The sequence below is a fragment of the Monodon monoceros genome, unplaced genomic scaffold (assembly GCF_005190385.1).
Source record: "Monodon monoceros isolate NGI ecotype Baffin Bay Population unplaced genomic scaffold, NGI_Narwhal_1 Super_Scaffold_6, whole genome shotgun sequence".
Lineage (NCBI taxonomy): Eukaryota > Metazoa > Chordata > Mammalia > Artiodactyla > Monodontidae > Monodon > Monodon monoceros.
The window spans coordinates 49544227-49568374 of record NW_021703783.1 but is presented as its reverse complement, the minus strand read 5'-3'; the positions used below and the strand labels follow the sequence as shown (position 1 = coordinate 49568374).

The 24148-nt window shown below is 39.1% G+C and overlaps 1 protein-coding gene and 1 non-coding gene across 2 annotated transcripts in view; both read left to right on the top strand.

Moving 5' to 3' along the window:
- The window catches only part of WIF1 (WNT inhibitory factor 1), an 87195-nt gene that overhangs the window by 59757 nt on the left and 3290 nt on the right, over positions 1–24148 (top strand). Inside the window, exons 4-9 of the mRNA XM_029204656.1 lie at positions 4014–4154; positions 5041–5136; positions 12520–12615; positions 16964–17059; positions 22215–22310; positions 22836–22931. Coding sequence (XP_029060489.1) covers positions 4014–4154; positions 5041–5136; positions 12520–12615; positions 16964–17059; positions 22215–22310; positions 22836–22931 — 621 coding nt within the window. The remainder of the gene's footprint in view (positions 1–4013; positions 4155–5040; positions 5137–12519; positions 12616–16963; positions 17060–22214; positions 22311–22835; positions 22932–24148) is intronic.
- LOC114886310 lies at positions 15607–15713 on the top strand. The gene has a single exon (XR_003791315.1). It is a non-coding gene; the product is annotated as a U6 spliceosomal RNA (small nuclear RNA).

Sequence of the window (24148 nt, the reverse complement as noted above, 5' to 3'; positions counted from 1 at the left end):
TGATTTCCATTTGCATGGAATATCTTTTTCCATCCCCTCACTTTCAGCCTGTATGTGTCCCTAGGTCTGAAGTGGGTATACTGTAGACAGCACATATATGGGTCTTGTTTTTGTGTCCATTCAGCCAGTCTGTGTCTTTTGGTTGGAGCATTTAATCCATTTACATTTAAGGTAATTATCGATATGTATGTTCCTATTCCCATTTTCTTAATTGTTTTGGGTTTGTTATTGTAGGTCTTTTCCTTCTCTTGTGTTTCCTGCCTAAAGAAGTTCCTTTAGCATTTGTTGTAAAGCTGGTTTGGTGGTGGTGAATTCTCTTAGCTTTGCTTGTCTGTAAAGCTTTTAATTTCTCCATCAAATCTGAATGAGATCCCTGCTGGGTAGGGTAATCTTGTTTGTAGGTTTTTCTGCTTCATCACTTTAAATATGTCCTGCCACTCCCTTCTGGCTTGCAGAGTTTCTGCTGAAAGATCAGCTGTTAACTTTATGGGGCTTCCCTTGTGTGTTATTTGTTGTTTTTCCCTTGCTGCTTTTATTATTTTTTCTTTGTATTTAATTTTTGATAGTTTAATTAATATGTGTCTTGACGTGTTTCTCCTTGGATTTATCCTGTATGGGACTCTCTGTGCTTCCTCGACTTGATTAACTATTTCCTTTCCCATATTAGGGAAGTTTTTAACTATAAGGTCTTCAAATACTTTCTCAGTCCCTTTCTTTTTCTCTTCTTCTTCTGGGACTCCTATTATTCGAATGTTGGTGCGTTTAATGTTGTCCCAGAGGTCTCTGAGACTGTCCTCAATTCTTTTCATTCTTTTTTCTTTATTCTGCTCTGCAGTAGTTATTTCCACTATTTTATCTTCCAGGTCACTTATCTGTTTTTCTGCCTCAGTTATTCTGCTATTGATCCCTTCTAGAGATTTTTTTTTTTTTTTTTTTTTTGGCGGTACGTGGGCCTCTCATTGTTGTGGCCTCTCTCGTTGCAGAGCACAGGCTCTTGACGTGCAGGCTCAACCGCCATGGCTCATGGACCCAGCCGCTCCGCGGCATGTGGGATCTTCCCGGACCGGGGCACAAACCCGTGTCCCTTGCATCAGCAGGCAGACTCTCAGCCACTGCGCCACCAGGGAAGCCCATAGAGAATTTTTAATTTCATTTATTGTGCTGTTTATCACTGTTTGTTTGCTCTTTAGTTCTTCTAAGTCCTTGTTAAATGTTCCTTGTATTTTCTCCATTCTATTTCCAAGATTTTGGTTCATCTTTACTATCATTATTCTGAATCCTTTTTGAGGTAGACTGCCTATTTCCTCTTCTTTTGTTAGGTGTGGTGGGTTTTTATCTTGCTCTTTCAACTGCTGTGTGTTTCTCTGTCTTCTCATTTTGCTTAACTTACTGTGTTTGGGGTCTCCTTTTCGCCGGCTGCAGGTTCGTAGTTCCCGTTGTTTTTGGTGTTTGTCCCCAGTGGCTAAGGTTGGTTCAGTGGGTTGTGTAGGCTTCCTGCTGGAGGGGACTAGTGCCTGTGTTCTGGTGGATGAGGCTGGATCTTGTCTTTCTGGTGGGCAGGTCCACGTCTGGTGGTGTGTTTTGGGGTGTCTGTGGCCTTATTATGATTTTATGCAGCCTCTCTGCTAATGGATGGGGTTGTGTTCCTGTCTTGCTAGTTGTTTGGCATAGATTGTCCAGCACTGTAGCTTGCTGGTCGTTGAGTGGAGCTGGGTCTTGGTGTTGAGATGGAGATCTCGGGGAGATTTTCACCATTTGATATTACGTGGAGCTGGGAGATTTTCGCCGTTTGATATTACGTGGAGCTGGGAGGTCTCTTGTGGACCAGTGTCCTGAACTTGGCTCTCCCACCTCAAAGGCACAGCCCTGATGCCTGGCTAGAGCACCAAGAGCCTGTCTTCCACATGGACAGAAGAATCTTCCAAATTATTTTCCTCTGGATATCAGTCGGTAAGGTAACTGCTGGTCATCACAATGCATATTCAGAAAAATCCACGTTTTACTCCTGTGCTCTTTTTCTTGTTTTTGCTAGCAATTAATATCGTGAACAGGATACCCAGTCACAAATGCCAAGTTCACCATAAAAGCAGATAATTCCATACAGCTCTTCCCTACAAGACTGCCTCCAGTTAGTTCTCAAAGTGCCCGATTGTTCAGTGAAGATACAATCCAGGTGCAGAGCAGGGGAAAAAAAAGCAAACTGGGAGAAAAAAGAAGAGGCAGAGATAGAAAAGTAGAGACTGATAGAGGAGAGGGCAGAAAAAAAGGGAAGACGTTTGTTACAAACAAGGAAAGAAAAGGCCAGTAAGTGAGGAAGTCTGTGAACTCTACGACAAGAACTGGAGTCTTGCTTTTTGCAAATCATCTCTATCCATGTAGCCTTTCAGATTCCCTTGGTCCCCAAGTAAAATTTCCAGATCCGGGATGCAGCCATAGGAAAAAATCCTATGTATATTTCACAACTATCCCGCAATAACAGATCCAACGCGGTTTTCCTTGTACAGTCCTTTGCTTCCTTTTGAAATGGAAATCCCTACTATGGATTTTTGTATTTTGTAAGTTTGCGTTTTCATATATACAATTTCATTAAACCAAGGTTTTCAGTGGGGACAATTATACTTTGGGACTTCAGAAACAAGTTTGTTTTTTTTCTCTCTTTTTATTTCTGTTAAAATATCTGGGTTTTTTCCATCATTTAATTATTTACAATGCTCAGATCTCAAGATTCAGGAGAACTGGAAACCCGTGTTATTTGGAGAAGAGCACAGTAATGAACACTGACAATGCCAAAGCCTTGAGAGTGGTTTCTGGTTGCCAAGCACGTTAAGAAGATTGTATGACCAACTGGTGTGCAGTGCATTATGGAAAAGAGCACACTGACTTCTAGCTCACTTCTTCTTGTACAACTAGGGGAAAGGTTTATGAAAACTCTGAAGGGAAAGGATTTTTCTTGGCATGGTACGATTTTCCCAAGCTTGGCAGTAACCGTAACCTGCCATACAGAAACAAAATGAAACAGAATTTCATATGTATACCTCTTAGCAATATTTGTTCTATTCATAAGGAAGAACTGGAGTCTAGTGGATCAGCTAGATCAGTCTTCTCCAGTGGATATGTTAGGATAATCCAGTGGATTTCAGAAATTTATGAAATCGGCCTCTCAGCCAATGACTTGAGCCAATTTCCACCCAATGATTTGTGGGTATTTCACAGCTGAAGTTGTGGACAACTCCTCGCCGTCTCTGTACAGCAACACTATTAGTTCCCACTCTCTGCTTAGTCTACACCTACATACCCCAAGTGACCATCAGTTTCACTAAAAAGAAGTGTCTCCTCTTTAGGAACCTAAACCATTAGATATGTCTATTGTGAGATTACTTCATCACAGCAAACTCTCTTCTAGATCCCCAAGATATGGACACTTCTCAATATTAACAAATAGCCTGAGAAAATATTACATTTATTAACTCAGTCCAATGTTTGGGGTCTAGTCTGAGTTGTAGAATATTTCCAAAGAAGATATTTTGTCACTTTCAAGCATACAGAGTAAAAGTAAACCAGTGGGGTGTTGCTTATAGGGCTTTATTTAATAGATTCTGCAGTGCTGACTTTTAGCTCTTTTTGAATTATATGGAGGCCGGTGAAGGTGTTCACAAAGTTTCTTCTCCTAATTAATCTATGCTACCTATTTGCACCTTTACTTCTTAGAGAACATTTTACCATCTTTTTTTTCCAAGATGGTACAAGTTCAGACTATGAACAAAATATCCCCAGTTTCATATTAGTAGGGTACAAATTAATGAGGGTCATTAATTCTCCACTCAGCATGATGTACACGTTCTGTGGAGAATGCCCAGATAATCAAAATACAGTCCGTACTCTAGTGGAGATACAAGCATGTCTGATAACAAAATGTGAACATTTTTGCTTTGTTCTTTGTCTCTCTTACCAAGATTTCTGTAAAACTGGGATCAACTAGATAAACTGTTTCTCCATACCTTCTTTTTCTTTAGTTGTTCAAGTTGGTTTTCCATGTCTCGGCAAACAAGATGGAGTGGCAGCGTTTGAAGTGAATGTGATTGTAATGAATTCTGAAGGCAACACCATCCTGCAGACACCTCAGAATGCCATCTTCTTTAAAACATGTCAACAAGGTAATCAGTGATGGTGATTCCAGAGAAGGCTCATAAGGCTTCCAGGTGTGATTTGGGCCAAACATTGTAGCTAGCTAGCTAGATAATTATTTTGTATAATTAAAACCACACCAGTGGGAGGAGGGGTAAACGCAGGGTCAGCTAATAGTACTAAGACAGACTTTCTCTGCTTTGACTGCACTCATAAGTTTAGGAACTCCAGTACCCTTCAAAATGCCCTGTCTTCCACCTCTCTTCTTTCCCTCCTCCAACACAATCTTTGGGAGTCCCCACCCTCATAGCAAGGGTTCCAGTCATCACCAGCAACTACTACAAACCATACGCCCTGCCAAAAGCTTGGTGCTTTTGACTTCCAAAGATCACGCCAGTGATCTCTGCCAGGCAAAGGCACCTCTCCGTCACAGCCCGGATTCCCAGTTAAGCATGAAGGCTTTCCCATGCTGTCTCCTTTCCCATCCTGATACAAGCTCTTCCAACACAGAATTTAAGCTCTGGAGGCTTTCAGTGCCCTAAAGATGTACCAAAAGGTCATTCCCCACTCTGAAAATGAATATTGAGGGCAATATCCATCATTCTGTTTCAGTGTGAATTTAAGGAGGTGCAGTAGATTGATGGGTGGGAGGAAGGCAGAACATAAAGCTTGCTTTGCCTTCTTCCACGAGCTCCCTACTGTTGGAAGTAGGATTGAGAGGCAGTATCTTACTTTCATGAAGACTTAGTGAAGTACAGGCAGTGTAGAGAGAATGAAGTGGAAGTACTGGTATTCAATAAATTATGATAATTGGTGTGCTGGGGAAAAAGTGACCGTTAGCCTCTTCATGCCCCTGTAATTCACTCAACATGATTTGAAAGCTGTCTGTATAAACCTTGTTTCTCTTTGGTGAAGCTGAGTGCCCAGGAGGGTGCCGAAATGGAGGCTTTTGTAATGAAAGACGGGTCTGCCAGTGTCCTGATGGATTCTATGGACCTCACTGTGAGAAAGGTAAGAACAGAGACAGCCAGCTTCCCTGCTTGCTTCCTAATGAAATGGGTGTTACACAGGAGCCCCACGTGTATTTTTAACACATCACCTGAAATTATTTTTCTGGTCACATTATAAGGATTTGTGCAGTCTTAAAAAGCCACAGAAAAGCTATTGGAAAGTATTCTTCTAGGAGTGGTTTTCTGTTAAATCCAATATGTGGTGACAGGAGCAGAAAACTGGCACAATGTCTACATTCTTTGTGGCCACTTTCACTCTCTTCCACCCCCCTCCACAATTCACTATTATATATACTATGCTTTAGCATAATCTTATGAAAGTTTTGAAAGTTTTGAGTTTTTTTCCCTCCACTAAAATTGGTTTTAAAAAGCTAGTATTATGAGTGATTTGAAAGTATCTACTCCAATTAAAAGTAGCTTGTTTCACAATTAAGTCTACACCTGAGTTATGAAGGTGCTCTAGGAAAAAAAACAAAAGGATGAAAATCATTTGTGTAGTAAATATATATATTTCGGTGAAATTACTACTAAGAAAGCTATATGAAAAAAGAGATGAACATGAAAATGTTTATTAACCACAAAGGTGTCTAAACCACAAGCTCACATATACTGAGCTTATTTGACCAGAGTAAGCAAAATACTTTTCATCTTCAAAAAATAGACTTTTTTCTTGTCTGCATTGATTTTTTTCTTTATTTTATTTTCTTAATTGAAATATAGTTGGTTTACAGCATTGTTAGTTTCAGGTGTACAACAAAGTCATTCAGTTATATATATTTTTTTTTTCAGATTTTTTCCCATATAGGTTATTACAAAATATTGAGTATAGTTCTCTGTGCTATACAGTAGGTCCTTGGTTATCTAGTAGTGTGTGTACCTGTTAATCCCAACCTCCTAATTTATCCCTCCCCCACCTTCCCTTTCTCCTTTGGTAACCATAAGCTTGCTTTCTATGCCTATGGGTCTTTTTCTGTTTTGTATATAAGTTCATTTGTATCTTTTTTTTAGATTCCAAATATAAGTGGTATCATATGATATTTGTCTGTCTAGCTCACTTCATTCAGTATAATTATCCCTAGGTCCACCCATGTTGCTGCAAATGGCATTATTTTATTCTTTTTATGGCTAATATTCCATTGTGTGTGTGTGTGTGTGTGTGTATATATATATCCGTCTCACATCTTCTTTATCCATTCATCTGTCGATGCACATTTAAGTTACTTCCATGTCTTGGCTATTGTAAACAGTGCTGCAGTGAACACTGGGTGCAATTTACATTCCCACCAACAGTGTAGGAGGGTTCCTTTTTCTCCACACCCTCTCCGGCATTTATTATTTGTAGAATTTTTGATGATGGCCATTCTGACCAGCGTGAGGTGGTACCTCATTGTAGTTCTGATTTGCATTTCTCTAATAATTAGTGATGTTGAGTAGCTTTTCATGTGCCTCTTGGCCATCTGTATGTCTTCTTTGGAGAAATGTCTATTTAGGTCTTCTGCCCATTTTTTGATTGGGTTGTTTGTTTTTTTGTTATTGAGCTGCATGAGCTGCTTGTATATTTTGGAGATTAATCCTTTGTCAGTTGCTTTGTTTGAAAATATTTTCTCCCATTCTGAGGGTTGTCTTTTCTTCTTGTTTATGGGTTCCTTTGCTGTGCAAAAGCTTTTAAGTTTAATTAGGTCCCATTTATTTTTTAATTTCCATTACTCTAGGGGATGGATATAAAAAGATATTGCTGCAATTTATCTCAAAGAGTGTTCTGCCTATGTCTTCCTCTACGAGTATTATAGTATCTGGTCTTACATTTAGGTCTTTATAACATTTTGAGCGTTTTTGGTGTATGGTGTTAGAGAATGTTCTAATTTCATTCCTTTACATGTAGCTGTCCAGTTTTCCCAGCACCACTTATTGAAGAGACAGTCTTTTCTCCATTGTATAGTATTTCCTCCCTTGTCAGAGATGAATTGACCATAGGTACATGGATTTATTTCTGGGCTTTCCATCCTGTTCCATTGATCTATGTGTCTGTTTTTTGTGCCAGTACCATACTGTTTTGATTACTGTAGGTTTGTAGTATAGTCTGAAGTCAGGGAACCTGATTCCTCCAGCTCCATTTTTCTTTCTCAAGATTGCTTTGGCTATTCGGGATCTTTTGTGTTTCCATACATATTTTAAAATTTTTGCTCTAGCTCTGTGAAAAATGCCATTCGTGATTTGATAGGGATGACATTGAATTTGTAGATTGCCTTGGGTAGTATGGTCGTTTTAGCAATATTGATTCTTCCAACCCAAGAACACAGTACATCTTTCCATCTGTTTGGGTCATCTTCAGTTTCTTTCATCAGCATCTTATAGTTTTCAGAGTACAGGTCTTCTGCCTCCTTAGGTAGGTTAATTACTAGGTATTTCATTCCTTTTGATACGATGGTAAGTAGGATTGTTTCCTTAATTTCATTAATTTCTCTTTCTGATCTTTCATTGTTAGTGTATAGAAATGCAACGGATTTCTGTGTATGAATTTTGTATCCTGTAAATTTACTGAATTCACTGATGAGCTGAGTAGCTTTCTGGTAGCGTCTTGAGGATTTTCTATATATAGCATCATGTCATCCGCAAACAGTGACAGTTTTACTACTGCTTTTCCAATTTGGATCCCTTTTATTTCTTTTTCTTCTCTGATTGCTGTGGTTAGGACTTCCAAAACTATGTTGAATAAAAGTGGCAAGAATACACATCCTTGTCTTCTTCCTGATCTTAGAGGAAATGCTTTCAGCTTTGCACTGTTGAGTATGATGTTAGTTGTGCATTTGTCATATATGGCTTGTATTATGTTGAGGTATGTTCCTTCTGTGCCCACTTTCTGGAGAGTTTTTATAATAAATGGATGTTGAATTTTATCAAAAGCTTTTTCTGCATCTACAGAGATGATCATGTGATTGTTATTCTTCAATTTGTTGATGTGGTGTATCACACAGATTGATTTGCAGATATTGAAAAATCCTTGCATGACTGGGATAAATCCCACTTGATCACTGGGTATGATCCTTTTAATGTATCGTTGGATTCAGTTTGCTTGTATTTTGTTGAGGATTTTAGCGTCTATGTTCATCAGTGATATTGGCCTCTAATTTTTTGTGTGCGTGTGGTATCTTTGTCTGGTTTTGGTATCAGGGTGATGGTGGACACATAGAATGAATTTTGGAGTGATCCTTTCTCTGTAATTTTTTGGAATAGCTTCAGAAGGATAGGTGTTAACTCTTCTCTAAATGTTTGTTAGAATTCACCTGTGAAGCCATCTGGTCCTGGACTTTTGTTTGTTTGGAGCTTTTGCATCACAGATTCAATTTCAGTACTGGTAATTGGTCTGTTCATATTTTCTGTTTCTTCTTGGTTCAATCTTGGGAGATTGTACCTTTCTAAGAATTTGTCCATGTCTTCTAGGTTGTCCATTTTATTGGTATATAGTTGCTTAGTCTCTTATGGTCCTTTGTATTTGCGGTGTCAGTTGTAACTTCTCCTTTGTCATTTCTAATTTTATTGATTTGGGCCCTCTCCCTTTTTTTCTTGATGAGTCTGGCTAAAGGCTTATCAATTATATTCATCTTTTCAAAGAACCAGCTTTTAGTTTTATTGATCTTTTTTATTGTTTTCTTTGTCTCTATTTCATTATTTCTGCTCTGATCTTTATGATTTCTTTCCTTCTACTAACTTTGGGTTTTATTTGTTCTTCTTTCTCTAGTTGCTTTAGGTGTAATGTTAGGTTGTTTATTTGAGATTTTTCTTGTTTCCTGCGGTAAGCTTGTATCATTATAAACTTCACTCTTAGAGCTGCTTTTGCTGCATCCCATAGCATTTGGAACATCGTGTTTCCATTTTCATTTGTCTCTAGGTATTTTTTGATTTCCTCTTTGATTTTTTCAGTGATCTATTGGTTATTTAATAGCATGTGTTTTTTGCAGTTTTCTTCTTTTAGTTGATTTCTAATCTCATGCATTGTGGTCAGAAAAGATGCTTGATATGATTTCAATTTTCTTATATTTACTGAGGCTTGATTTGTGACCCAGTATGTGATCTATCCTGGAGAATGTTCATGTGTACTTGAAAAGAATGTGTATTCTAAGGCTTTCAGATGGAATGCTTTATAAATATCAATTAAGTCCATCTGGTCTAATGTGTCATTTGAGACCTGTGTTTCCTTATTGATTTTCTGTCTGGATGATCTGTCCATTGATGTAAGTGGGGTGTTAAAATCCCCCACTATTACTATGTTACTATCAATTTCTCCATTTATGTCTGTTAACGTTTGCCTTATTATTGAGGTGCTCCTATGTTGGGTGCATATATATTTACAATTGTTATTATATTCTTCTTGGGTTGATCCCTTGCTCATTATATAGTGTCCTTCTTTATCTCTTGCAACAGTCTTTATTTTAAAGTCTATTTTGTCTAATATGAGTATTGCTACTCCAGCTTTCTTTTGATTTCCATTTGCATGCAGTACCTTTTTCCATCTCCTCACTTTCAGTCTGTATGTGTTTCTAGATCTGAAGTGGGTCTTTTATAGACAGCATATACACAGGTCTTCTTTTTGTATCCATTTAGCCAGTCTGTGTCTTTTGGTTGGAGCATTTAATCTATTTACACTTAAGGTAATTATCAATATGTATGTTCCTATTGCCATTTTGTTAACTGTTTTGGATTTGTTTTTGTAGGTCTTTTTTCTTCCTTTCCTCTTTTGTTCTCTTTTGTGATTTGATGACTATCTTCAGTGTTGTGTTTGGATTCCTTTTTCTTTTTTGTATGTATATATATTATAGATTTTTGGTTTGCAGTTACCATGAGGTTTTGCTCTATCAGTCTATACATATACACAATTGTTTTAAGTTACTGATCTCTTAATTCAAATGCATTTCTAATATCCTGCATTTGTACTCTCCTGTTCTCGCGACTGCTGGTTTTGATATCATATTTGTGTGCAGATGATTTCCTCCCTGTACTGTAATTTTGCCTTTACTGTTGACCTTCCCCATTTCATAATTTTCTTATTTCTAGTTGTGGCCTTTTCTTTTCCACCTAGAGAAGTTCCTTTAGCATTTGTTGTAAAGCTGATTTGGTGCTGCTGAATTCTTTTAGGTTTTGCTTGTCTGTAAAGCTTTTAATTTCTCCATCAAATCTGAATGAGAGCCTTGCTAGGTAGAGTATTCTTGGTTGTAGGTTTTTCCCTTTCATTACTTTAAATATACCATGCTACTTTCTTCTGGCCTGCAGAATTTCTGCTGAAAAATCAGTTGATAACCTTATGGGGCTTCCCTTCTTTGTTACTTATCACTTTTCCCTTGTTGCTTTTAATATTTTATCTTTATCTTTAATTTTTGTCAATTTGATTAGTAGATGTCTTGGTGTGTTCCTCCTTGGTTTAATCCTGTATGGCTCTCTCTGCACTTTCTGGAGTTGGGTGACTGCTTCCTTTCCCATGTTAGGGAATTTTTCAGCTATTATCTCTTCAAATATTTTCTCAGGCCTTTTCTCTCTCTTTTCTCCTTCTGGGACCCATATAATGCAAATACTGGTGCATTTGGTATTGTCCCAGAGGTCTCTTAAACTGTCCTCATTTCCTTTCATTCTTTTTTCTTTATTCTGTTCCACAGCAGTGATTTCCACCACTCTGTCTTCCAGCTTACTTGTACATTCTTCTGCCTCATTCATTCTGCTGTTGATTCTTTCTAGTGTATTTTTTCATTTCAATTATTGTATTCTTCAACTGTGTGGTTGTTTTTTGTGTTTTTGAACTCTTTGTTAAAAACTCTTGTAACTTCTCGCTCTGTGCATCCATTGTTTTCCTGAGTTCTTGGATCATCTTTATGATCATTACTCTGAACTCTTTCTTGGGTAGATTGCCTATCTCCACTTAGTTGGTCTTCTGGGGTTTTATCTTGTTCTTTTGTCTGGAATATATTCTTCTGCCATCTCATTTTGTCTAAACTTCTATTTGAATTTTTATGTATGTGGTAGGTTAGTTATGTTTCTTGACCTTGGAGAAGTGGCCCTCTGTAGGGGATGTCCTGTGTGTCCCAGAAGTACACTCCCCTCTCATTGCCCAGGAGCCAGGGACCAGCTGGTAGATTCTGACCTGTGTTTGTGGACTCAGTTCTGCAGCCTGCTGGATCATAGTATTCTTGCTTCTGGTGTCTGCCCCCTGGTGGGTGAGGCTGGTCTAGAGGCTTGTGTAGGCTTCCTGGTGGGAAGCTCACTGGTGAGTGCAGCTGGGTCTTGGCCCTCTGTTGGGGAGGGCCATGTTAAGGGGTACGTCTAGAGGTGGCTGTGGGCTCAGGAAGTCTTTAGGCAGCCTGTCTGCTGACGGATGGGGCTGTGTTCCTACCCTGTTTGTTGTTTGGCCTGAGGTGTCCCAGCACTGGAGCCTACAGGCCGTTGGGTGGGGCCAGGTCTTGGTGGCAAAGTGTCGGCCTCCAGGAGAGCTCATACCAATGAATACTCTCCGATACCTCTGCCACCAGTGTCCTTGTCCCCGGAGTGAGCCACAGCTGCCCCCCACCCCTGGAGACCCTTCAAAACTAGATGAGTCTGGCCCAGGCTCCTATGAAGTCATTACTTTTGCCCTGGGTCCCAGTTACACAAGACCTGGTGTGCACCCTCCAAGAGTGGAGTGTCTGTTTCCCCCAGTCCTGTGGAGCTCCTGCATTCAAGCCCCGCTGGCCTTCAAAACCAACTGCTCTGGGGGTTCCTCTTCCCAATGTCAGACCTCCAGGCTGGGGAGCCTGATGTGGGACTCAGAACTCTCACTCCTGTGGGAGAACTTCTGCAATATAACTATTCTTCAGTTTATGGGTCACGCACCTGAGGGCTATGGGATTTGATTATATCACCAGTGTGCTCTTACTACTGTCTTGTTGTGGTTTCTTCTTTATGTCTCTGGATGTAGAATATCTTTTTTGGTAGGTTCCAGTCTTTTTATCGATGATTGTTTAGCACTTAGTTGTGATTCTGGTGTGCTCGTGAGAGAAGGTGAGGTCAAGGTCCTACTCCGCCATCTTGTCCTGACCTTCATCTGCACTGATTTTGAAATTGGAAGATTGAGGAAATAAGGCAAGAAAAAATATTTACAGTCTTAAGAAGACCACATCTTAGTTAAAATAATGATTCTGGGCAAATTTTAATTCTCTTCTATGAAATTGGTTGAAAAATAGCCTTATTTACTGCATAAAAATAATTTTTAATATAGCAAACTTGTATCTCTAAAGAGTGACTACTTTAATGTCAACTACAAAGCTCGAAAATACAGACCTGTTGTATTATTGACATTTCCAAAATGGTCCTGCTCGCAAAACCCTATTTGGTCTTAATCAGAATTCTCTCTCCCCATTAGCCCTTTGTACACCACGATGCATGAACGGCGGGCTTTGTGTTACTCCCGGTTTCTGCATCTGTCCACCTGGATTCTATGGAGTCAATTGTGATAAAGGTAACTTTCTAAGAACAAGGTTCTTTTTACTTTTTAAATGTTTGATTAAAAGACGTATATTTACTATATCATCACTCTTCATAACAGCTCTGTAAATAGGATGTATCACTTCACCAGCTGCTATAACTTTTTTGTTGTTGTTGTTTTTTAATGTAAATTTATTTATTGCTGCATTGTGTCTTCATTGCTGTGCACAGGCTTTCTCTAGTTGTGGCGAGCGGGGGCTCTCTTCATTGCTGTGTACAGGCTTCTCATTGCGGTGGCTTGTCTTGTTGCGGAGCATGGGCTCTAGGCGCACACGGGCTTCAGTAGTTGTGCCGCGCCGGCTCAGTTGGCTGCTATAACTTTAACCCCAAATTTTATTGTAGCTTAACACAGTACAAGTTTACATTTGCTCACAGAATGCTCCAGGGCAGGAATACTTGGTCAGTGGGCAGGGCAGTTCTTCTCCATGCAGCGATTTAGGGTCCCAGGTGCCTTCCATCAGTGGTTCTAGAGCTCTGGAGCTCTCCAGATCCAGCCAATAAGCAGAGAAAGAAAGACTGGAGTAGGCGCTGCTTAAAAAACAAACAAAAAACAAAACAAAACAAAAGCTCAGAAGTGACCTACAAAACATCAACACCTATTCCATGGATAGGAATTAGCTCCATGATCCTACCTGGATGCAGGCAGGAGAAATGTCATCTCTGGTTGGACAACCATCTCCCAGTGACAACTTTATGGGAGGGGAGCATGGATTTTTGTGAACAATTAACTTCTCCTTCCCCACTGGGGTTTTGGTATGTCCCAAATTAGTTTTATGGGTGAGTTTCAAAGACTGAAATCAAACAGTCTCTTCCAAATTGCCTGACCTAGAAGTTCACTGACCCCGAATTTAATTCTCTGCTCACAGATCACATCCCTGAGAGATCAGGGTCCTCCCTCCTATGATGCTGCATCATAGCCAGATTTTACTCTCAAAAAGTGGATTCAAATGTGGCTCTAAAATAGTACTGAGCGATTCACACTCTTTACAGGACACCTATCTATTCTGCCCAGTTCACATCTTTTATGGAAAAAAAATTAAATTATCCTTAAAGTGTATGTATTTAATGAAATTATCCTTGTGTCCAAAATGCTAATTGCATGAGTAGGGCACTGTTTCTTTTAAATAACTACTTGCCTCAAAATAAAATGATGTGTTATTTTAGAGAAGTGTCTCTTTAGTGATAATGCAGATAGCACCAGTTAAGATTGAGCAGCTTTTTAAAAAAGAAGGAAAAGCTAAAGGAAAGAGCCCTTAATATGAGTCAGAATGGTCATTTATGGTTGTCTGTTGTTTTATGATATACAAAGTACCTTCATACAATTACCTAACTTTACTCTCAACAATCTTTTGAGATATGTAAAGCATCATCCATCCCAATCTCAGCTAAGCAAAATGAGGTTTATAGAGCTTGAGAAGCTTGGCCGAAATTCACACCCTCCACTGTACCATGTTGCCACTCAGGCTACCTGTTTCACATCTTAGTTCCTCTACCAGTGACTGCTTCTGGGCAGAGAACCTCATCTCTGTGGGCGACGCTTTTCCCAACTCTAAACTGGAAATTAAGCCATTGACCCCTGGTTCCCCCACCTCTATGCTAAATGAGATCATGTCTGAGAGCATCTCTACCTTTTAGTTGTAAGTGATCTTCTAAAACTATAGCATTGGAGTGAAAATAATTTTAAAATTTTATGTTCATAAAGATTAAGCACTAATGACACTGATAATAATAGCCAGTGAGTAAAACTCTTTCTTGTGAAGCTTCTTTGCATTTGTCTGAATGTAGCCTTCAGCATCTCTGCTACTTCAAACCTGGGCAGAAGTTAATTCTTAAAGCAGAATTAAACTCATATTATCTCAAAACTATTAGGAAATAGAGCAAATCCTTCAGAGATTTGGATGAAGAATGAATGTATTATCAGGTTTAGAAAGACCATTTGTGAGGCCTGCTCACATAGATGAGGCTGTTATTGGTGTATTTGCACAGTGGACTGTCAATTGTAATGTTTTTCTTACGCTATGGTGTCACAAATGCTGCATGGTCCCTGTTGAAGGAAAAGATCTATGTGTATTCCAGTTTCTTCTACATTTGTAATACTTTACCTTTCAGATGAAAGATTTTCTTACTTGTTAGACTCCAGTAACTTTTTTTTATTCTTTTGGAAAGTCTGTTGAAATTCCACTTGGTTTCCCCAGAGATCTGGGAACATTAAAAACTAATGTTTTTTACTCCCTCAACAAAAAGATGCATTTATTAACCAGGAGGGAGTGTAGAGCTTCTGAAAAATGGTTTAATTACTGGAACGGAGCTAGACCGTAGCCCTACATATTTGAAGAAACACTAAAGATTAACTTTTATTGGCTCTTGGGACATCTGTTGCAAACTTTAACAGTTGAGTGGTTAAACACTGGCCTAGCAAACCCTCAGCCCCAGTGAAAGTTACTTGGTGTCTCTGGCTCATTTTCTGAGTCGAGAATCATGGCACAGGCTTCCCTGGTGGCGCAGTGGTTGAGAGTCCACCTGCTGATGCAGGGGACATGGGTTCATGCCCCGGTCCAGGAAGATCCCACATGCCGCGGAGCGGCTGGGCCCGTGAGCCATGGCCATTGAGCCTGCGTGTCCAGAGCCTGTGCTCTGCAACGGGAGAGGCCACACCACAACAGTGAGAGGCCCACATACCGCCAAAAAAAAAAAAAAAAAAGAATCATGGCACAACAGAAATGTAGAGAAGCTTGGTCCAGATGGTAAAGTATTATGCAAATACTAAGGGTGTGGCCAAATTCAGTAATCAGCTTTGTCATATTCTGTAACTTTTGATTATACTCCCAGGTTCATTGCATTCTACACATTAGTAAGGGATAGTGCCCAGAGGGCTCCAGCCAAGTGGACACAGGTCCTGATGTTTTCTCATCTCTTCTTATTATCCCCAGGAGAAACAGGACACGCTCACAAAAACAACCGCCTTGTGCTCGCTTCAGCAGCACATATACTAAAATTGGAATGATACAGAGAAGGTTAGCATGGCCCCTGCATAAGGATGACATGCAAATTCGTGAAACATTCCACAATTAAAAAAAAAAAAAACTGTCCAGCCCTAACAATACTAGCAGCAAGTAGCAAAGAGGAAGTCCAAGAGTTGATTCTCCTAAATCCTAAATTCTGTACCCCAATGCTTTTGCTCTCCTCTACATCAGGAGGCTTGATTTTGCCAAAGCAAGTACAGCATGGCCTTAAGCTGAGAGGTACTTATGAATTTTAACAAAAAGCTTTATCATTTAAGAAGCATGATATTCATAGAATATTCCAGTTGGACTTCTTTTCCACAAAGAAAGCATACACTTAGAACTTTTGGATTTCCTTTCTGATTTTCTTACTGAAAGCTTATTCCAGCTTTCGTTCATCTATAGCCAACTCTGGCCTGTTTTATATAGGACAAGAACAAATAGGCCATAAAACTGGAATAGCTGAGAATCGAGTTCTTATTTTCATCTCCTTTACAGAATGAACCAACTTGTCTATTTTTAGATATTTGCTCTCCCCCGTCCCCATTTCTGTCCTCCCTCTATTTTAGGTGCCAGTGAGCAGTGAAATTTCAGAAGCTGACTCTAAGAGAGAGGGTTTAGTATGAATCACAAACAGTATGGTTATTACCTGGAAAATGTAGTTAATTGGACTCCCACAATAATATACCCACATTCTTCACCCCTCCAGCTCATGCTGCCACCACGTCCCTGCCTGTGGGACCCGCAAGGGGCAACAGTCTGTCTTTTCCTGAATATAATTACTCCTTCCTGCAAATGTCAAAAAAGTCTATTTTTTAAAAAATTCCTGTTATATAAGATGCATCTCTGTTCCTCTTATTCAGAAAAGAAGCTGCTTTCTCCTTTGTCTGATCCCAGTACTTATGACTTCTCTCCCTTTTATCTACTCCAAAGAAAGTTTTCTCCTTTTATTCTTCCCTCATCTTAAAAAATATTTTCTTGGGTTCATAGAGTTCTTCTCCTTTAAGAGCATAGATATTTATAAGAAAATAAAAAAGATAATTTTTTTTTTTTTTTAAACACATGATGCCTTTTTTCACTAAGAAGTAAACCCCTAGAGGTGGGCCCTGTGTAATGTGTGTGGTATCCTGTTAACGTTGCTGGAATCTGCAAATGGTCAAACAATTGCTTACAAGTCCTGTATGTGTAAAGTGGCTTGTTTTGTTAAATAAGTAAATGGGCAAGTAGCAGATGCCTAAGAAGAATCATTTAGCCTTAATGAAATGTTGTTGTTAGATTTAAGCTACTGTCTAATGCAATACCCTGTTTTCATTCTAACAGCAAACTGCTCAGCCACCTGCTTTAACGGAGGGACGTGTTTCTACCCTGGAAAGTGTATTTGCCCTCCAGGACTTGAGGGGGAACAGTGTGAAATAAGTGAGTATTGACCTGCATTGTCTTTTTTCGGGGGGGAAACTTAGAAGCTCCATCTAACCCCTTCGTCTTATTGATGAGGAATCTGAAGCCCAGAGACAATGAATACCTTGTCTAAGGACTCAGGGCCAGTGGTTTCTTTTTACTAGATTGAGCCGCCATCTGTTTTGGCTAAAGGTGGGCAAAGAGTGACATAGCTCAGCACAGATGACTCAGAGCCAATGCTCTCTGACTCAGTTATCTGGGTTCGAGTTATTCACCATGTTGCGTTGTCTCTTGCTAGTGATTTCTGTCCCCTTCTCATTGTGCAGAGCCCATAGTTTCAGCCTGGAAATGTAGATCAGAGCTTTAGGACAGCTGGAATTTGTTCACCTACCTGCAGGCATAGAGAGTTTTTCCTCTGGCACTCACTGCCACATTTCCTAACCAGACGGAGCCTCGTAACTTATCTCAGAGAAAAGGATAGACTCAAGAAAAAAGATGGGGAAAAAAGATGCAGAGCAATAAAAACAAACAAACAAAAACCTAATAGCACATGCAACAACATGAATGAATTGCACAGACGTTATGCTAAGTAAAAGCTAGACACAAGAAAGTGCATGCTGCATGATTCCATTTTTATGAAGTTCAAGAACAGGCAAAAGTAATGGATGATCATAGAAACAAGAATAGTGATTGGGGGGCACAAAGGAACTTTATGGGGTGCCCAAAATGCTCTATATCTTGATTGAGGAAGTGTCTCTTGAGTACTTATGTAAAAAAAAAAAAAAAGAAAGAAAGAGTTGAGCCATAAACTTAAAATCAGTGCACATTATGCCTTCACTAGATGTTTGTCATGCTTTGATACAAAAAAAAAAAAAAAGTAATGGTGGAATGTGGTAGGTAATCATTGTTTTGGGAATCAGGATACCAAACCGCTTGCCCTGGCCCTGTCACCTCCCAGTCACGTCCCTGAAAGCTCTCTGCTCAACTCAGAAATGAGCCAGCCCCACTCTCAGTTACTCTATGACCCAGAAGACAGATAACACTGAAGCCCTGCTCAGGAAGGAGCAAAAGGAGTGTGAGTGAGCACATCTGCTAAAGGTGCTGTGTCCCCGCCTTTCTGGAAGTTCTGGAATATGGCATTTTCACCTCCAGCTGTATTGTATCCATAAAACACCACTGTGTTTGGTACAGCCATAGTTTCTGAAGTTGTACTGGGTTCAGAATTCAATACTACTGACTTCCTATTTTAACTTTCAACCTCTAATTTATTTGTGGGTTTTTGTAGTTCAATAAGTAGTAGCTGAAGTGACGGTTTTTTATACAGTTCAAATGAAGTACCTCTACGGTTTCCATAGGACATGTAATTAATCGTCAGGATGTGGTTTCTGCTCTTCCTGCCCTGATAAAGATATCTCTGAGCTCACTCCCCTCACTTTTCTTCCCATACTTACTCTCAAACTTCGCATATTTAGTTGGTTCATGTTTATGAATCTTTGTTCATGGGTTCATTTCTCTTCATGTAGACATCTGTTTCATGCCCTTAAACTTATGACCTTTCCATTGGCAGAAACTGTTTTCTATTCTTTTCTTTTTTTAACTGCACCAAAAATGTGGGCCTTTTGAAAGCTCCTGATTATCCCCATCACAAGTTATACTCAAATCCTTTTAGGAAATTTTTTGTTTCTATTACAGGAACCAAATTACCAGGAAAAAATTAAAATGGGTCTTGAGACGAAAAGTGCCTCTAGTGTAATAGAGACAAAAAGTTGAATTATGTATCCTATTTTTAAATTGAGATACAACTCACATACCGTCAAATTCACCATTTTAAAATATATAATTGAATAAGGTCACGAAGTTGTGCAGCATCTCTTCTAATTCCAGAACATGTCATCATCCCCCAGAGAAACCCTGTACCGATCAGCAGTCACTCCTCATTGCCTCTCCCCAAGCCCCTGGAATCCACTAATCCACTTCCTGTCTCTTTAGATTTGCCTATTCTAGACATTTCATATAAATAGAATCATCCAATATATGGCCTTTTATGTCTGACTTCTTTCACTTAGCATGTTTTCGAGGTTCACCCACGTTGTAGCATATATCATTACTTCCTTTTACTTGCTAAATAACATTGCGTTGTGTGGATATACCAACCACATTTTGTTTATCCATTCATCAGTTGATGGGCATTTGGGCTGTTCCCACTTTAGGACTCAACGAATGATAGTGCTGCTACAAACATTTGTGTACAAGTTTTTGTGTGAACATATTTTCAGTTCTCTTGGGTATATACCTAGGAGTAAAATTGCTGGGCCACATGTTAACTCTTTAATTTTCTGAGGAACTGCTGAACTGTTTTCCAAAGTGGCTGTACCATTTTACATTCCCACCAGCAATGTACAAGGGTTCCAATTTCTCCATATCCTTACCAACACTTGTTATTGTCTGTTTTTTTAATGAAATATGTATTCTGATGCTATTTATATTTTCATTTCTCCTGGCCTCTATCAGAATTGATATCTTCTCAAACTTCATTCTGACTTGACTGTGAGATATACTTGCAGTTTAACAAATAAGACCATGGTTAGAAGTATCTAGATGTATGTACCTATGTTTATCTTGTTCTTTAAGGTTCACAGACTTTACAAGAATCTTTAATGAGCCGTCAGTTAAAAAGACCAAATTATTTATACTGTACTATAAATGTTTTTTTAATACCTTAATGGGTTCTTATTATTATAAAACTTATCTGTATAAAATGCTCTCCATAAAAAATTAGAATATTGGATAAAATAACTAAAAATCACTCATAATTCTAAGACCCAGAGATGACAGTTATTGGCGCTTATTGTAAACTATTTTTATCTTTTTTTCTATGTGAAGGATAGTCACAAATTTAAGTTACCTCACAATCTGATGGGCAGAGGAAGTTTAATATCTTTATTTTGTCAATACCTTATCTCACTGTTCTCACTGGTTAGAGTTAAAATTCAAATTGTTTAGACTTAGTCAAATCTGTTTGTCTTCAGGCAATATTTAGTCTCATTTGGGTAAAAATGTGTAATCGCTCAAGTTGACTCAGTTTACCACTGTCCAATGGATAGATTGGTTGCAAAATATTTTCAGGAAAAGGAAGTCAATGTTACAGACACTTACAGGATTTGTAATTTTAAAACAATCATCTCTTCATGATGTTTTGGCTCCATGAGGTTTGATGTAGGAATGGCCTTCTAACCGTCACCGGCAATCATATTTCTGTGGTGAGATAACTGGAAGAGAACGTCCTCCTTCCTGGCTGCAGTGATCCTAAGGGTCCTCACTTGCCTCTTGCCAAGAAAACAAAAAGGTCCTTGGAGTCACTGAAAAGATTCTCTCCATCAATCATTCTCTGCATTATCCCTGGATAACAAGTTCACATCTCATAGAATATGGGGAAACTTGGGCTCACCGAGTATGTCACAATAACTCCTCCATCTTTTCTGCCATATAGTTATTGTCCCGCATCTTGCTTACTTGAAAAAACCCAGTGCATTGCAGAGTACTGTGATATGATCCAACTTTGTGCATATGATGGGGACAGATGTTTCTTTGATGCAAATGGAAATTCAGAATTAGGTATTCCTTTCCTTAAATTAGAGTTGGGATCTTGACCAAATAGTAAATGCTATTATTTGTATCCAAACCTATCAAAAAGTACACTTTTGGATTTTTAATGGTCAATAAAAAGGTGGCATTCTAATATTAAGATTGTTTTAATACATGTTTCTGGAACATCCCTGCATCAGAAGAACCTACAGGTCTAATGGCATTCCAGGTTCTTGAGAGACTCTAACATCTCAATATTATGTGTCTATTATCTCCACAATGACTAAATGCTGCTTTGGTTGATTTATATATGAAGAAAGTCATTTTTGGAGAAATAAAAAGAGAAGAAAGTGTTTTTAGCAAAATTACTTTCATATGGGATTCACTCTATGTTTGTCAAGCATAATGCTTGCCTGGAAAAAAACTTCAGCCTTAGGATGGCAAATTCTAGATTGCAGAGGGAGAATAAATAGCTTCAAAAGTAAGAGAAAAGAAGAATATTATATAATTCTTACATCTAAGGCCCTATTCCAGCTCTAAAATCCTGTGATTCAAAGATCTGTGAAAAGACTAGCAATACTCATTTGGCACAGAGATAAAAGAAAGAATGATGTATCATTAGGATCTAAGACATTCCAGAAAAATGCACAGGCGTGGAATCAGGCCCCTTTTGTGCCCCACCTCATATCCTTCTCAGCCAGCCTTTCACTCCAGCCACTGCTATGACCTATTTTGCTCAGACATAGCCTAATTGCACCTTAGCTGTGTCACACTTTTCTTGCTTTCCACCCAGAGACTCCTGAGTGCTAAAAAAAAAAAAAATAGAATCTGCACTCACACAGTCACAGGAAGGCAACGCAAGAAAGTTATTCCATGGGGTGACCTCTGATCAGTGGGAGACAAGTACAGATGGATAAATGCTGCCCTCTTCCTTCCTTCAGTCACCTTGAAGGTGCAGTCAGTCTACCTGGCTCCTCAGAAAGACGCTGCAGGATACAGCCCAGTTGCCCATAGTGATGACCAACCCACAAACATATTATACTTTTGCGTTGGCTTTCCCTCCTTCGCCGTTTTACTCTCCCCACCCCCCATGCCTGACCCCTAGGACCACTTCCTAAATAAACTCTGCACGCAGGCCCTGCTTTCTGGAGAATCCGAGGCTTAAGACAGAAGTCATCATGTCCAGGTATAGGCCTGCTTTCAGAAAAAGTGACACAGAAAAATCAGAACTCAGAAAAGATCAGTTAGGGCGTCATTCATATCTTCATTTTTAGTATACCTTAAATTACAAGCGTTTATGAATCAGCTAAAACATTATTCTGGTTTTTTTAAAAGTAATATAAATACATTTGAACATATTCATTGTAGAAGATACATATCCAGAATCATAAGTAAAAAGACTAGCCTGTCTGTTCCAAAAACGAGACTCAAACAGTAACAAAGCCAGGGTAGATCAGAAATAAGTGGAAGTAACTGCTACTTAAAAGGCCTGATCCTCTCAAAGCCTTGCAGTTCCTCTGAAAAAAATGTAATTGCCTCTGAATGAAGCACAGAGTTCCTTGCTTATTTGCATTCTTCTCTATTTCAGGCAAATGCCCGCAGCCCTGTCGAAATGGAGGTAAATGCATTGGCAAAAGTAAATGCAAGTGCTCCAAAGGTTACCAAGGAGACCTCTGTTCAAAGCGTAAGTACCCCGAACACACAGTCGATCTTGTGTTACAGGATAATTAAACTAGTAGGAGTCTCTTCTCTCTTCATAACTTCTGTACCTACTGCATGTTGCTTGGGCATCACAGTTAACCTTTCTTCACTGACATATGTTTCCTTGAAGTAGACCAAAGACGTTGTATGAAATCCATGCATGTAAAAAAACCTTAGACACATTCGCACACACAGCCATACTTTTTAACTCTTAGGAGTTTTCTTAAGGAAGATGAACTTCCATTGCCCAGCAGTTTCAGAGTCCTCCTGAGCATCTATTGTGAATGAGAAGCACCAAGTCTAGTTTAAGATTACTCTCAGGACTGTTTCAAAAAGTCCAAAACTGACTTCTAGCTGGAGATTGACTTAGAAAGAAAGAAAGAAAAAAAAAAAATAAGGGATGAAGCCAAAACTAACACATTCTAAAGAACTGCAGGAAAAGCAGCTGCGTAATTCTGTTGACAAATGAAAGCTCAGGAAACATTCTCTCTATCTCCTTTGACTCTAGCTGTCTGTGAGCCTGGCTGCGGTACACACGGAACCTGCCACGAACCCAACAAATGCCAGTGTCAGGAAGGCTGGCATGGAAGACACTGCAATAAAAGTGAGTGCGAGCCATCCGGGGAGCCAGCCTTTTGCATGTCTGTTTCCTGGCTCCAAAGGCAGATGGACAAGCCTAACTCAGCCCTGCTTTCCTTTTCAGGAAAGCAACTTCTCCTCCGCTGCCTATTCTCCCCCGTGCTTCTCTGCATGCCACACCCCGCCCCACCCGGTACTCTCTAAACTGTAGAGCCTCAACTTTAGAGTATGAAGAGGAAAGAAAGCATCACTGTAAAATAACACCACAAATATCTTGCAGGCTGAATTAGTACTACGTGGTGATTTGGTAATACAGTATGTTAACTGTGATAGAAATAAGTAAGATTTTAAATCAAATGTAGATCTACATGGTATCTACATGGTTCTGATTTTATCATTCAGGATTGATCAGTCAGCACATAGAACATGAAGAGTTCTGCTCTGTAAAATCTTTAAACTGTATTGGTTATGGTATGCTTTAAATGGGTTCTTTTGTGGGACAGTAAAGGTCTGTGAAGTACGGGAGAGATGGTATCATGGAGTTGTGTTTTTTCAAATTTACTGAGTACCAAAAATGAACTAGCTATAGGCTAATAAACCACTGACCTATTTTATACACAAAATGAAAGTTGCTAAATTCAATCATTCCGTTTTGATTGATATGCTAGGCATGAATCCAGGCACTGGAGACATACCCGTGAACAGACAGAAAAGGCCCTTCCTGGTAGCACCCAGGTTCAAGAGGGAGGGTCAATCAGCAAGTCAAGGAAATAAATAATGCAGTTTCTGCAGGTTCATCCTGCAGCTTGAACTCAGTCTCCTGAGTATGGGCCCACTGGCCACTTTCCTTTGAGGAAGGAAAGGCTTCATTCAGTCATACAGCTCCCTTGATTAACAGACATCCAGGTTGTGTCTACCAAATTGCGTCTCCAAAATAATGTACACAAATTGAACAGATCACTTTCACATCAGATGTTTTTCTAAATCAGTGGTCTCCAAAGGGTGATGCATGTAGCCCAGTGAGTGTGGAATGATCAGCTGGGTGCTGAGGGAAAATATAGTTTGAAAACATTTTTTATATTCTTTTATTACATTTATGTATAAATTTTATATGTATATATAGTTATATATCTCAATCTCTAATTTTTGTGCATATTTTATAACTCACATTATATTATTCTGATATGTATATATACCATTTATGTGTAGGTATACACGTTTATTTGTTTATTTTAAAGTATA